The 16086-nt window shown below is 47.8% G+C and overlaps 1 protein-coding gene across 3 annotated transcripts in view; it reads left to right on the top strand.

Moving 5' to 3' along the window:
* The window catches only part of ESYT2 (extended synaptotagmin 2), a 170987-nt gene that overhangs the window by 142131 nt on the left and 12770 nt on the right, over nucleotides 1-16086 (top strand). For all 3 annotated transcript variants that reach the window (XM_088445432.1, XM_088445431.1, XM_088445430.1), the window contains 3 exons: nucleotides 1257-1331; nucleotides 2547-2633; nucleotides 9645-9794. In XM_088445432.1, the coding sequence (XP_088301558.1) occupies nucleotides 1257-1331; nucleotides 2547-2633; nucleotides 9645-9794 (312 nt within the window). The remainder of the gene's footprint in view (nucleotides 1-1256; nucleotides 1332-2546; nucleotides 2634-9644; nucleotides 9795-16086) is intronic.

Raw genomic sequence — 16086 nt, 5'->3', positions numbered from 1 at the left:
CTACACACAGGAGGCAGCCATTTTGTGAGCTAAACCAATATTCATGACCATCTGGTCTAGCCCGTAATGCAATCTCTCCATTGTGGCACTTTGTGCCTCATGCCTCTATGATATTTTAGCAAATCCTGACAGTCCTCTAGCAAATCCACAAGCCAAATATTAGTTCAGCTAAAAAAACGGTAGTCCCCACTGTAGCTAGGTGCCTGATGCATGATGTTATTACAATATTATATAATATTGTAGTGATGTTGCCCATGAAAGAAGAGTCTGACCTAGACCAGTCAGTCTTTGGAAGCATTGGTTTCCTGTCATAAATACTCTGATCAGCCATTACATTAAAACCACCTGCCTAATATTGTGTAAGTCCCCCTCATGCCGCCAAAACAGCTCAGATGTGTCAAGGCATGGACTCCACAAGACCTCTGAAGGTGTCCTTTAGTACCTAGCACCAAGACGTTGGCAGAAGATCCTTTAAGTCCTGTAGGTTGCAAGGTGGGGCCTCTATGGCTAGGACTTCTTTTTTCCAGCTTATCCCACAGATGCTCAATAAGATTGATATCTGGGCACTGTGGAGGCGAAGGGAACACATTGAACTCTTTGTCTTGTTCCTCATGCCATTGCTGAACAATTTTTGCAATGTGACAGGGTGCATTTTCCTGCTGCTAGAGGCCACTGGGAAATAAGTACTTAAGTGCTCCTACATTGTGCATGTCATGCCTCAGCGATGTAAAGTGGAGAGGCTGCATTCCCTGGCTGGAATCACACACACTCTTGTGTAGTTAGCAGGCGCACCTTAAAGGGAAGACTCTGTATAATCCCCACCTAGATGGAACAGTGTAAGGCAGAGCAGGAACTTCATTTGTGTTTCCTCATTCCAATTTACTGCTATTTTCTTTTAATGAAATGTACAATTGTGCTCCTTTGTAAGCATTGTACATTTACAGTTCTGCATACATTCTGCAGCGGTGTCTTTCCCAATGGTAACCTGCATGGGCTTTGCTTTATTTTTACCTATTGCCTTCACAGCTGGGTTTCTGTGCCAACTTTATTTTTTGGCAAAAAAACTAAAATAAGTTTTAATTTTATTTTACAAGACATGGAGCAAAATACTACATTGTACTCTACTCTACCAATGTAGTGATATGGTTTGTACACTAAATATTTACCAGCTTATTTATCTATGTGTGCAGTTATTTAGTATTGTCTCTTTGAGACACCACATGTATTGTAATATTTGCCTTTCGGTTCCATTGTAGTCAGGAAAGAAAATCGGTAGCACACCAAACCCCTATGTACTATTCTCTGTGGGTCATACTGTGCAAGAAAGTAAGGTAAGAATTGGTCTTTGAAATGTACTATAATATAATGTAATTCAAGTATACATAGAATGTATTCTGTGTGTATGTATATATAATGTGTGTGTGTGTGTGTGTGTGTGTGTGTGTATATATATATATATATATACATATATATATATATATATATAATTATCAATATATATTAATGGCTACATGTGGTGTGTATGAAAAAAAATTTCAGTACAGATAAACAGTGAAGAAACGGTGCACCTCATTGCCAGACAGACTCATTGGCATTAGGAATTATACAAGTGATGGGCATCAGTCATCCCAAAGGCCATATCCAGCCCTCTGAACCATCACCTGTAGCCCCCCAGCTCCTTCCTGCTTTATTATCAGAGTTGTTTGATGTAGTTTGTAGAATTCTTACTGATATGTTATCAGATATTCGTATTAATAAGGTGCGTCCCTTTTGAAGGTTAGAGGGCCATCCTCACGGCCCCTATTCTGTATTAGGTTGCATTTCACAGAGTTATCCAGATATATGTAATAAACAAGGGAGATTCCAGAACTAAACAGCAGATGGTAGCACTGGTTCCATTAGATATGATGGTGTGAAGTCATTACTTATACAGGGATATGGTCAATATCCCCACGGTTGGGATGCCGGCGCTTAGAATACCAGCGCTGGAATCCCGACACCTGTCAGAATCCTGGCACCGGCATCCCTACCTCCAGCATCCCAAAGGTAAGTAGCGGGGTGACGGGGAGGGTTAGGATGGGGCACTAGGGGTAGGGTTAGGGTTAGGCACTAAGGGGGGAGGATTAGGTTTAGGGTGCAGGGAGGGGTAGGGTCAGGTTTAGGCACTGGGGAGGGAGGGGAGGGTCAGGATACCAATCCACAGGTGTTCTTAACCCTGTTGGGAACCGGTATCCAACCCCTTATACAGCATGATCAGAAGGCATTTAATGTTTGTGTAGTAGTGCTGCATGGGGTAGTAAGGTAACCTCCAGTTGTATATTGCTATTTCTTGTTTCACAGATACTTTGACTAGAATGTTACTGTGGGAGACAGAAAGCAGACACACCATACAAATATGACGTTTATACATTAGTCTGGAAACAATGTAGATAAAGTTTCTATTTTATAGCCTGTACTACTTTCTGTTTTTGTCTTCATGACAACTATGCAGTTGGCTGCAAACAAGTAAATACTTAAATTTGTCTTTAAAATCATTTATTTAACAGGTTAAACACAAGACCATTGAGCCAGTGTGGGAACAGACATTTACTTTCTTCGTCCACAATCCTAAAAGACAGAACCTTGAAGTGGAGGTATACCTGCTCTCTAACGCTGCGGGCCTGATGCAGAGGTGCCCGCTCTTGTATCTGATGCCAGTGTGGCGGCTGTTATAATATGCACATGCTAGTATCCAACTTCCCCTGGTATAGTAGCCTGTGTCTGACTGTGCAATCACTGAGACGCCCACTTACAGTGACTCTGTAATTCCTGACATCACTATCAGCGCGCCATGAACACTTGTATGGCAGGTGCAGTTCTCTATCTGAGCATGGCCTCTGTGGCTGCGTCTGTGCGTCTGACACGTCAGCGACACAAGTCAGGCCACCTCCTAGACACCGCCGCCCCATTTCTCATACCATCTATTCCAATTGCAACAGCATCTTTGTGTGTACATACTATGCATCGCATGCGCCGTAGTTTCCTACATTTTTCACGCTTGCGCAGTTGCTCAACCACATGACCATCAGCATTGCCTGCGTCTCTGAGTCAGGCCCTGTGTCTCCAATGTCCGTATCTTATGGTGCATACACACAGTACGATTTTAATGAATGATCATGATATCGATCAACGATTAATCGTTCATCTTTATGCAGCGAATGATCAACGAACGACTAGCGATGCCCGTTCCCGCATTGTCGTCCATAGTACATGCAGGCCAGCTTGGACGATTTCAACACGATTTGCATGTTAAGCGATGACTTCACTGAAATATCTATTATAGATAGGATCTATCAGTGTGTACATCCAAAATCGTTTGCCCTGCACTACAGATAATTGAAGGGAAATCTATCAGCGATATCGTTGGTTGGACAGGTTGTACCGTGTGTATACAGCATTAGACATCTGATATACTACAGATTCAGAATGTGTCACTTTGGTTATTCAGTATTGTCCGTACCATAGGTCTGTGTGGGTACAGACACAGAGATCTACTAATTGTCCTGTTGTCTCACCAGGAGGAGGTAACCGTGCATGCTTCCTTACACCTGCCATTTTCCCATCTGTCTATTTCACCAACCCTCAAGATAAAACATGTTTGATGGCATCTTGCCACTTGTATGAATTATGAGAATTTAGTGGCTGTAAACAGTTGTAGATATTATAGGGGCATTCTTGCAACAGCAGTGTTTGCTCTGAATATTATTGATTTTCTACTTCAGGGTCCATAGGGTATCCACAGGATACCTTGGGGTATAGGTGTGACGTCAGTCGCTGGGCACCATAGAGTTAAGCTTTTCAGCCTCCCAGGATGCACTAGGGTCCCCCTCCTATACCCCGCCCCCGAGCCAAGGCACCTCAGTTTAGTTTGGTGCCCGGCCGGCGTCGGGTGCACCTGTCGGAGTGGGGGCTAGAAGAGCCCCTGAAGCTTTCTTCAGTGCAGCTGTGGCTGCACATCTGGATGTACAGCATGGACAGTCAGTCCTGACGTCCATGCTGTCTTCCCTACACCCCCGCCGGTACCAGAACGCCGGTACCGATCCGGGGATGCTGGTGAGCATCTGGGGTCACAGCGGTGACCCCAGATGTTCCGGACCATGGCCGGATCCAAGGGGGACAAAGGTAAGCAGCGGGGTCCCGCGGTGGGTCCCCGCTGGTCACATGGTCCTAAGTCCCCAGGCAGGGGGCTCCCTGGGGACTGGCTGCAGCGTGGAGCCAGGCGACCAACCTGCGCTTTCCACTACCCCCTGGGACAGCGGACCGCAGCAGAGCGGTAGCGCTGCGGCGTCCCAGGGGTTAAATGAATGCCAGGGGAGCGCGCCTTCCCCCAGGCCAGCCTCCTCTCTGCTCCTCGGCGGCCATCTTCTCCAGAACGCATGGTGAACGCTGCTGGAAGCGCTGGACGGAAGCATTGTGGTCTGGGTCCCCCCGCATACCTCTCCTCTGCTGTGGCTCAGGTCTGTGTATGCAGCGCTGTGTCCTACCAGGCCCTGTGTCTGCGTAGGTGAGTGATCAGCACTGTTAGTGCAGGAATTGATTTTCTTTGCATTGTATGTGACTGTGCTAGCGCTGCCTGTAACTTTTCTTCTCTAAACTGTCAGCTTTATTACTGTCCCTGTTCTTTCTGCTAAAGCCCTTGCGGTGCGGTGCTGCAGGGTGGTCTCTCGCCTATTTAATACTTAATTGGTGAGAGAGGTCACATACGTGGTGCCATCATGTCTGAAAGTGATTTTCCCCTCCGGCTACAGTGTACCACGTGCAAAGTACCGTTAGCGGAGGGGGAGGGTAGCGCGGAGGGCCTTTGCCGGCAGTGTTTGTCCATGGCGCGGCCTATTACGGTTACAGCACCGGTACAGGAGCCGCCCTGGGCTTGTTTCGCTCAGGCGTTAACAGCTTTAGTGGGCCAGTTAGCTCCGCAGCCCGCGTTTACTCCGATGGGTTTGTCCCAGCAGTCTGTGGTGTCGTCACCCATGCAGGGGTTCCCACGACAATTGGTGGTACCCCACAGTCTCCCTATTTCCCCGCTCCCGGGTTCTCAGGAGCCAGCGTGGGTTAACTCCCTGACGAGTTCTGTACAGCACTTGTCGGATGTGTTGCAAGGGGAGTCTGTGATGCGGCCTCATAAAAGGCCGGTGGCGTCTCTGTCCGCTCCTTATGAGGATGACGAAGGGACGTCTGATGATGGGGAGATTCCTGATCCTTACGATCAGGAACCTCTCCATACTAAGGACGCTGATGCTAAGTCCAAAGTATATATTCCTGGACTTATTCGGGCGGTCCGCACAGCCTTGGTGATTGAGGACGAAGTTCCCCCAGCGGCTAAATCTAAGTATGCCTTTTTCAAAGATGTGAAGGGCGATGCCACAGTCTTTCCTCTTTCGGGTCAGTTGGTGGACCATTTAGAGGAGGCGTAGAAACAACCTGGCAAAAGATACCAGCCGCAGAGACGCCTGGCGGTGGCTTATCCGTTCGCGGATAATTATTTTGCTAAGTGGGAATCCCCTCCACAGGTGGATTCTCACGTGACCCGTCTTGTCCGTAGTGCCACATTGCCGATGCCATCCATGTCCTCCCTTAAGGATGCTACGGACCGCAAGGTAGAAATCTGCCTGAAGTCCGCTTATTCCCTTGCAGGGGGGGCAGCACGGCCGGCTATGGCCATTTGCTGGGTTGCCAGAGCGATGGAGCGCTGGGCGGATTCATTAGAGGCTTCTTTTGAATCCGACTGTCCGGCCGAACAGGCGGAGTTGATTGGCAATCTCCGTGATTCGGCCACCTACATCAACGAGGCAGCTCTAGACATTAGTACTCTGGTGTCTAGAATTTCTTCAGCAGCGGTAGCTGCTCGTCGCACCTTGTGGCTGCGATCCTGGAAGGCGGACGCAGATTCCAAGAAAGGTCTGGAAGCGTTGCCGTTTACCGGAGAAGTTCTCTTCGGTCCGGATCTGGATAAGATTGTGGCCACGCTGGCGGCAGCCAAATCTGCTTGTCTCCCGTCGGCCGCTGCTCCTTCTGGTTCTGGACCATCGTCCTTTCGGTCATCTAGGGCCCAGGGCAGGCCCAAACCACAGTCGTTTCCTCGACAGGCTGGCCCTAAGAAATCGGTCAAGCCCCGGAAGCAGGCATGGAGTACCAGACGTCCGGCCCCCAAGCCAGATGACAAGCCTGCGGCCTGACGGTCCGGGCCTCCCTTTGGGGAATCCCAGGGTGGGAGGCCGCCTGCTACAGTTCGCCCAGTGTTGGTCGACCACTACGACAGACACTTGGGTTCTGGAGGTGGTTTCCCACGGATACGCCCTCTCCTTCCGGCACAGACCCCCGGCTCGCTTCTTCACCACGGGTCTACCATCAGACTGGAACAAGGCTACGGAGCTGCGGAAGGTATTGCACACTATGCTCCAGGCTGGAGTTATAGTGCCTGTTCCATTCTCCCAGAGGGGCCAGGGTTTCTATTCAAATCAATTTTTGGTACAGAAACCCAATGGGTCATATCGTCCGATTCTCAACCTCAAAGCACTCAACAAGTCTTTGCGGGTCCCGAAGTTTCGGATGGAGACCCTACGGTCCATCATTCTGGCGCTGGAACCTGGGGACTACATGGTGTCATTGGACATACAGGACGCTTACCTGCATGTCCCTATTCTTTTGCGCCATCAACAGTTCCTCAGGTTTGCAATCCGCAGCGACCACTTCCAGTTTCGGGCGTTACCTTTTGGCCTGGCAACAGCACCACGTGTTTTCACCAAGGTGATGGCGGTCATGGCGGCTTCTCTGCGGCTGCAGGGAGTCCGCATGTTGCCGTATTTGGACGACCTGTTATTGGTGGCAGGATCTCCAGAGCTCCTGTTACGCCACTTGGACCTGACCATTGCACTGCTGCAACGGCACGGCTGGCTAATCAACTGGCAGAAGTCCACTCTAATCCCGTCTCGGAGGATTCTGCATCTTGGAGCCTTATTGGACTCGGGACAGCAAAGGATCTTCGTGACGGAGGACAAGATCTCTGCTTTACAGTCAAGGGTGCGCAGTTGTCTGCACAGCCGCCGGGTGTCCTTACACTCGGCGATGAGGTTACTGGGCTCCATGGTGTCCGTGTTCGACATGGTGGAATACGCCCAGTTTCACTCCAGACCTCTGCAGCACCTGATCCTGTCCAAGTGGAACGGGCTGCCTCAGTCTCTGAAGTCCCAGACGATTGTGCTCACCCCGGAGGTTCGCCTGTCCCTTGCGTGGTGGTTACAGACGACCCACCTCAACAAGGGACGTCCGTTCTGGGTTCCAAATTGGGTCCTGTTGACAACGGACGCCAGTCTTCGGGGCTGGGGAGCAGTTTCGGGTCCACACTTGTTCCAGGGCAGGTGGACGCCGACAGAAGCGGAGCTTCCAATAAATATCTTGGAACTCCGTGCGGTCTTCAATGCTCTCCAGCAGGCACAGCAGTTTCTCCAGGGTCGCCCGGTGCAGGTCCAGTCGGACAACGCTACCACCGTGGCCTACATAAACAGGCAAGGAGGAACTCGCAGTCGGGCGGCTCTCGTAGAGGTCTCTCGGATCCTGGTTTGGGCGGAGCGCAATCTTCCGGCCATATCAGCGGTCTTCATCCCGGGAGTGCTAAATTGGGAGGCGGACTTTCTAAGTCGCCAGGACGTTCATCCGGGGGAATGGTCCCTGCACCCGGATGTTTTTCAACTACTGGTGGACAGGTGGGGTCTTCCAGAAATCGACCTCATGGCGTCCCGGCACAACAACAAGTTGCCGGTGTACGGGTCTCGCACAAGAGACGAAGGGGCGTCTCTGGTGGATGCTCTGTCCGTCCGGTGGACGTTCCGGTTCGCATACCTGTTCCCTCTGGTCTCCCTTCTTCCACGGGTAATCCGGAAATTCAAACAGGAAGGAGGGACGCTCCTGTTGATAGCTCCCGCGTGGCCCAGACGGCACTGGTTCTCAGACCTTCAGGGTCTGTCCGTGGACAGTCCTCTGCGGTTGCCGCTACGACCGGACCTTCTGTCTCAGGGTCCTTGCCTTCACCCGGACCTGACTCGGCTGTCTTTGACGACGTGGCTGTTGAGACGGCCATGCTGAGGTCCCGGGGGTTTTCCAGCTCTGTGGTGCGTACCATGTTACGAGCTCGGAAACCGTCTTCCGCGAGGATATACCATCGCGTGTGGCATACGTTCTTCCAGTGGTGTCGACCGAGAGGTTATGCACCGCGGGAGTTTCGTCTGTCTCGGATTCTCGCCTTCCTGCAAGCGGGACTAGATCATGGGCTTCGCCTTGCTTCTTTGAAGGTACAGGTTTCGGCCCTATCTGTCTGGTTTCACCGTAGGATTGCTACAATCCCGGATGTGCGCACCTTTATGCAGGGTGTTCTCCGCATTCAGCCGCCCTTTGTTCCACCTGTGGCGCCTTGGGATTTGGCTGTGGTCCTGAGGGCTCTCCAAGGACCGCCGTTTGAACCACTGGGCTCAGTGGATCTTAAATGGCTAACAGCTAAGACTGTTTTCCTTCTGGCCATTGCTTCGGCCAGACGTGTTTCTGAGTTAGGGGCTCTTTCTTGTAGACCCCCTTTCTTGGTTTTTCATGGGAACAGGGCAGTGCTCCGCACTCGGCCCGAGTTTCTTCCCAAAGTTGTTTCCCAGTTTCATGTTAACGAGGAAATAGTTGTTCCGGCCTTTAACTCACCGGGTCTTTCCGTGGGTGAGGCCTCTTTGGATGTTGTGCGGGCCTTAAGGACTTATGTTGACCGCACTTCTTCGTTTAGGAAGTCGGACGCTTTGTTTGTCCTCTATGGCTTCCGTAAAAAGGGTTGGCCTGCTTCAAAGCAAACTTTGGCAGCCTGGATCCGTATGGCTATTTCTGAAGCTTATCTTCATGAAGGCCTACCGGTCCCTCCTTCTCTGAAGGCTCATTCCACTAGGTCTGTGGGTCCTTCGTGGGCAGCTCGACGTGGTGCCTCGGCAGTTCAGATCTGCAAGGCTGCTACGTGGTCCTCTGTCCATACCTTCGTGAGGTATTACAGGTTTGACACCTTCGCCTCTCAGGATGCTTCCTTCGGGCGGCGGATTCTCCTTTCTGCACAGGAGCGTCCCCACCCTTAAAGGATACTGCTTTGGGACATCCCCAAGGTATCCTGTGGATACCCTATGGACCCTGAAGTAGAAAATATGAGATATGGTAAGAACTTACCCTTGTTATCTCTATTTCTACGAAGTCCATAGGGTTCCACAGGACTCCCGCCCTGTCGCACCTGTGCTGCAGATGGGCTTTGCTCTGGTCACCGGTTTTCCGTCTCCCTCTGGTGAGAATGTGATTCTTGTATGTGTCCAGATCTTTTTTCTCTCTCTTCCTTCTCCTCCTCCGGCCTATGGCTTGATAACTAACTGAGGTGCCTTGGCTCGGGGGCGGGGTATAGGAGGGGGACCCTAGTGCATCCTGGGAGGCTGAAAAGCTTAACTCTATGGTGCCCAGCGACTGACGTCACACCTATACCCCAAGGTATCCTGTGGAACCCTATGGACTTCGTAGAAATAGAGATAACAAGGGTAAGTTCTTACCATATCTCATATTATTGCCCTAAAAACAATGTTTTATCTACTCTCTTCCAGGTTAAAGATGAATATCATCAAAGTTCCATGGGAAACCTGAAAATTCCATTGAATCAGCTGCTGACCAGTGATGACCTGACCATTAATCAGAGGTTTCAGCTAATTAACTCTGGTCCCAACAGTACCATCAAGATGAAGATTGCACTCAGGGTACACAGATTTATCATGTGTATTTTATGTACTATTACAGGCTACGTGGGAAAACAGTGGTGTAGCCAATCGGGGGGTGGGGACTGACTCAATTAGAATTAGGGATGTGCAGGCTCGGATAGGTTCGAGTTTGCACGTGGAGTTCGGATTTTTCCCTCCAAAAAAACGGAACTCAGAAAGAGGCAAAACGTCCAGGAATGATGATGTTCGTCCGTGCAAGATGACGTTTTGTCTAACGGTGTGTCTACATGAAATCTGTTCCAAGATAGCTACTTAGCAGGCGCATTAGCTTCTGTTTGGAGGGTGATGACGTCATGTTGGCACTTGACCCCTGGTGCAAGTTGTTAGCTGATCCTTGCTGCCAGCCATATCTGATTCACCGAATGCGTCTTAAGACTCACCAAAATATGCTAATGTGTTAGAACTGTGTCAGCTGCAACCTATTGTCAGGATTACAGTGTTCTGAACACTCATTTTTTAAAATTAAACCTGAAAGGCTGATTACATCATTAATGTGGACTTTTAAAAAAGTTAAAATTGTATATTTGCTTTATGCTCTATTTTCTTTTAACACTCTCAGTGTGACTTAAGGTGCCCATACATCTGCAACGGATCGTCGCAATCGGAAATTTCCGATCGCCCACCATCGATGTTCAGCGATCCGTCGCTGGATCGGTGACATTTCACATGTTAAATGTCCCCAATTTGCCGATTGCGATCATTTTTTGATCGCGATTGTCAAAACACCAAAATCCAACATGTTGGATTTCTGCGATCCTGCGATGCCGGGTTGCAGGATCGCGGCAATCCACCGTAGATGCATGGGACCCATTAGGTACTGATTATCTGCACTCTCTGACCACTTACTGTAATATGTATGAATTGTGTACTGCACTCCTTTTTTCGTCCCATCTGGGGGATACTATGCATCTGGGCCTTAGTTTGGAAGCTGTGGTGTAGGCACTAAATAGTACTTTGAGGCCCTATCTCTGACTTAGATGGCCCCTATCATTTCCGGATTACCTGCACCACCTCCCAGGAGCCACGGCTTGTATTAAGAAGCAGTCACAGCCTATAGCTGTAGCACTGGGCGGCCGAGCAGCATACCTTCTTTTCTCAGTGACCGGAGCCAACTACTACAGATCCAGTTCTCTCAGGGGCATTACCGGGAGCATAGCCGCCATCTACTTTTATTATTGCCACCGTCTCTAAGGCAGTAGTCATCTTGCCCACTCTCCCATGATTCTGAGGGAGGGTCTTCCTACAGAACCCCTTCTTGGTTGTTTCCAGGGCTTGGTGATGTCAGATGCCAACTTCTGTGTCTGGAGCAGCATCCGTAGGCTAGGGAGTGTGGTATCTTTATATTATTTACTTTAGTTAGTGTTGTTTGGTTGGTTTAGTTACAGTTTATATAGACTGGAGGAAACCTGCGGACTGAGGGCCTGATTCAGACCCGCTCGCAAGCGGGTCGATTGTTAATCAGTGCGCACGCGTGGTGCGCACAAACCCTGGAGCGAGCGCAAAAAGCACTCGCTCCGGCGCTCGCATTCAAAAAGGGCAGCTGTCGATGTTGATCGACAGCTCGCCCCGTTTGGAAGGCGGGGCGGGGAGGTGGCTGGGCAAACAGAGGCGTTCCTGCAGAACGCCTGCCGTTTGTGGGCGGCCCTACTGACATCACTCGTGATATCAGTAAGTGGACTTCCTGCTGTATTAGAGTAGGAAGTCCACTGGGGTTGCGGTAACGAGACCCTACCGCAAGGGTCTCGTCGCAAGCCGATGGTCGCGATGGTCTTGACCATCGCGGCCATCACCTGGCCACTTGCATAAGCTGTGGGTGGTAACCCACAGCTATGCGAGCGGCCAGGAGTCCACAACTAAAAAAACAAGCGATCGCCCTGATTCAGAGTGAGCGCTCGCTTTTTGTGAGCGCCTCTGAATCAGGGCCTGAGTGTCGGATAAGGTAGGTTTGGTGTGCTGCTGTACACAAAGGTACTCAGGCCTTTTAACGTATACAAATAGAGGAGATATATATATATCTCTTATATCACACTATGGCACGTTATACACCTGACTAGTGCACTCAGATACACACGTCCTTACACACTAACACCATCTAGTTCTAGCGCTGTGCCTTTTTTCCTCTATTAGTTACAGTTTAGTTACTTTAAGTTAGATTTTGGTTAGTTTAGTTTGTTTTCTGTTGTAGGTAGTTTCCTGTAATTAACCCTGATTACCTGGGCACCTACCAGTAGTAGCATTGGGATCCTGCACATAGCCTGACAGGGCCAGTAGTTGCAGTGGGATTCAGCATATAGTCTGACAGGCTGCACCTCAGAAGAAACTCCTGTCTGGGAAGAAACCCGGTAGGGAACATTACTATTGGATCACCACCGTGGGTACAGAAGTACGTATTGTCTCTTCTCTGGTGGCCGCTACTACGCAGACAAACAAAACAATCGGATTCAAGACGCTGCATGGCTCCAAATAGCTGCTTTGTCTGTGCTTTTTCAGCCTCTCATTCAGACGTACAGATGTTTATGCAGAGGGTGCTGCATGTACAGCCTCCATATATTCAGCCTTTCCCGTCCTGGGACCTCAATTTGGTGTTGGCGGCTCTTCAACAGGCCCCTTTCGAGCCTCTGGAGTCTGTGAATGTGCATTGGCTTACTTGGAAATAGCCTTTCGTTGCAGTTGCTTCTGCTTGGCGGGTCTCGGAATTGGCAGCATTATCGCCAGTTCCTTTCTCTTTATTTTCTACTCGGCCATCCTTTCAACCTAAGGTGGTTTCTTGCTTCCGTTTCATTCAGGAGATTGTTTTGCCGTTTTTTCATCCGCTGATCCTGCTAGCCCCCACTGTTTCTTTGTTGTTGTTCAGGCGTTGCGGATTTATACTGCGGCATTTCGGATGTCAGACTGCCTCTTCATGCTCTATAATGCTCACTGACGTGGCTGGCCTATATCCCAGCGATCCGTGGCTCACTGGATTACTTCTACTATTAATCAAGCTTAAGTTGGTTTGGGGCGAGACGGTACCTGACCCTACCCAGGCTCATTCTACTCTGGCCATGAGTGCTTCTTGGGCGGTACGATAGGGTGCCTCAATTGAGCAACTGTGCAGAGCGGCGACTTGGTCTTCTGTACACACATTCACTAAGTTTTATCGTTTCCACACGTTTGTGGCCAAAGATGCAAGCTTTGCTAGTAAGGTTTGTGCACGGCTTTGTCTGTGCTTGACCCTTCCCTTTTAATGCCTGCTTTGGGAAGTCCCTGAGTCGCAGTATTTCCCAGATAAGACGAATGAGGAAAACATTTTTTTTTTTGTCCATCTGGGGGATACTGCGTTACCTCACTTGTTGTTTGTTAATTTGCTTGTGTCTCCGGCACTTTGTTTGAGTTATACCTTTTTCGCTATGTTGTTTTCGCCTATGACTCAGTTAGATAACTGACTAGCTGGAGGATGTGGGTAGTTTAGAGGGGGTAGTTTCAACTCCAACAATTACCTATTTAGCATCTGCTCCATAGTCTCCCTACTAACCCAGAGTTGTAGTATCCCCCAGAACAATCCTCTCTTCTGCCCATCGTTTGTACTTGCAGTGAAGCCACACCTCCTGTCGTATACCTGGCACATCTGCTCCTGTTATTTGTAGGGAGAGTGAAGTGCAATTACATCAGTAGCAGGACACTATATTGTTTCCTCGCCCACAATGTACATTTGTGCTTAAATGCAAATTGTGTCCAACTCTAAATAATGCCCTTAAAGTGTGAAATAAATTATTAATTCTGGCTATAGATTTAGAATGCTATACTTTGCATGTACATAGGATACACCAGAGGTTCCCAAACGCGGTCCTCAAGGCTCCGCAACAGTTCATGCTTTAGAGATATCCATGACTTAAATAGTATCCGTGACTTAAATAGTACCTCAGTCAATTTGCCACATGTGCTCAACCATGGACATCTCTAAAACTTGAACTGGTGGAGATCCTTGAGGGCCACGTTTGGGAACCTTTGGGCTACACCTAGACAGACTTTATCATACATCTTATTTTATGCTGAAAACACTCATGCTATCCCAGCCAATCATTTAACAAATAGACTGCACAATTACAGCCACAAAGGCACAGACAGACACAACTACCAGCAAATGTAAGTCACTCTGCTCTTTTTACTTGTATGAAATAATGTAAATTTATTTATTAACAGTTTCTTATATGGCGTTACATATTCCATTGCACCTTATAATTGGAAATATTAATAGAATAAAACAGGGTAATAACAGATCGACATAGAGGTAGGAAATCCCTGCTTGCAAGCTTACAATCTATAGGGAACTGGGCATTGATCTACAAGGGTAGGTGCTACATATTGCATATTGGTCCAGCCAGATTACAGAGGTTATTGGTGAGCTGTATGATCCAGTCCACACAGGAATGTTGGCCTAAGGTCAGGAGAATGTGAAAGTGAAGAAAGAAAATGTGTGAGGTTATGTGTGGACTGCGAGAGGGAATGTAATTATATATGGAATCTATGAATGTTATGTGGGCGGTTCTGGAATCTGATAAGCTTGTCTGAAGAGGTGAGTTTTCAGGGAACACTTGAAGGTTTGCAGACTAGAGGAAAGTCTTATTGTGCATGGGAGGGCATTCCACAGAGTGGATGCAGCTTGGAAAAAGTCCTGTAACCGTGAATGTGAGCAAGTAATGCGTGTGGATAAGAGATGCAGATCTTGTGCAGAGTGGAGAGGTCGGGTTGGGAGATATTTAAGTGAAGTGATGTATGTTGGTGTGGTTTGGTCAATAGCCTTATTTGCAAGTAAAAGTATTTTGTATTGAATATGGTATTAAACCGGTAACCAATGGAGGGACTGGCAGAACGGAGCAGCAGACAATGAACGTTTTGGCAAGGAAGATCAGCCTCGCAGCTGCATTCAAAATGGACTGTAGTGGTGAAGACCAGAAAGGAGACTTGCAATAGTCAATGCGGGAAATAATGAGTGCATGGATTACAATTTTTGCAGTGTCTTGTGTAAGATATGGTCAAATTTTGGATATGTTTTTTAAATGTATGTAACATGATTTTGAGACAGATTGAATGTGGGTAACAAAGGACAGTTCAGAGTCAAGGATGACACCATGGCAGCAAGCTTGTGGGGTAGGGTTGATTGTCGCATTATCAACAGTGATAGAGAGATTAGGTTGGTAACTACTATTGGCCGGTGGAAATATAATTCATTCGGTTTTGGAAATATTAAGTTTGAGGTGGCGAGATGACATCAAAGATGAAATGGCAGAATGACGTTCAGTGACACAGACCAATACAGATGGTGACAAATCTGAGTATCAAATATATTACTCACTTTACTCACTTTCAATCTCTTCTACACAAAATAACCCATATTCTGATCAATACCACACTGACATGCCTGTCCTACATCAACAAACACCAAATAACCTACTTTAAATGGAAATTGACTGGGGAAAAAGGTTTTCAATGTAATTTATTTCACTTATAAAGCCAAGTAAATCCAGTTTAAATACTCTGGGGGAGGTTACCCCTGCACTATTCTGATATTTCTAGATGACATGACGAGTTTCAAAAAAGTTTTCACCAGCTCAGAAGGTTTGAGCTAAAAAGGCAAATTATCTATTTTCAAGACTGATTTTGTAATTGAATAGATGTTGAACGCGTCTGCGGGACTTTATAATTGGAAAGTTGCGTGACCTAATTTTCTTTGTTTGTTTGGTTGTGCGCATGGTACAAATTAATGTCTTTGTAGTCATGCATATTCCTATACTTAGGCCCTGTGTGACACTTTTTTACATGATCTGAATGGGCCTTGGGGTCTGAGTTCCGGATTTTGACATGGTTGCATCACAGAGCTTTGTTTCCTCAGCTTTTATTGATTGATTATTGATTTATTGGCACTACAAAATTAACAATATTATAAATAATTGATGTTTCATCTCAAACAAAGAGACAAAGGGGATGATTCTGAGGTGCATACAATGATGTTCACGTAAATTAGCGTTTTTTGTAGATATGTCCAGAGCTATAGAAAAACAATTTTATTTATATATATATATATATATATATATATATATATATATTCTTTACAAAAGAAGGCACTCAAAAAGGACTTTAAAATAAAACTTCTCTTATGGAAAGTACACTTTGGCCCAGGACATTACATCATAGTTAAGGAGAGGCCCTGTATGCGTCTAAATCTCTAAAAAGTCCCTTGGTGTCACTACCGATTGAGCCACACGGTCACTGAACTGAATTGGGCGTTCCT

Source organism: Taudactylus pleione, unplaced genomic scaffold (assembly GCF_031769625.1).
Source record: "Taudactylus pleione unplaced genomic scaffold, aTauple2 ptg000380l, whole genome shotgun sequence".
Classification (NCBI taxonomy): domain Eukaryota; kingdom Metazoa; phylum Chordata; class Amphibia; order Anura; family Myobatrachidae; genus Taudactylus; species Taudactylus pleione.
Note: the sequence above shows the minus strand (reverse complement) of the source record. Positions and strands in the feature narration are given on the sequence as shown.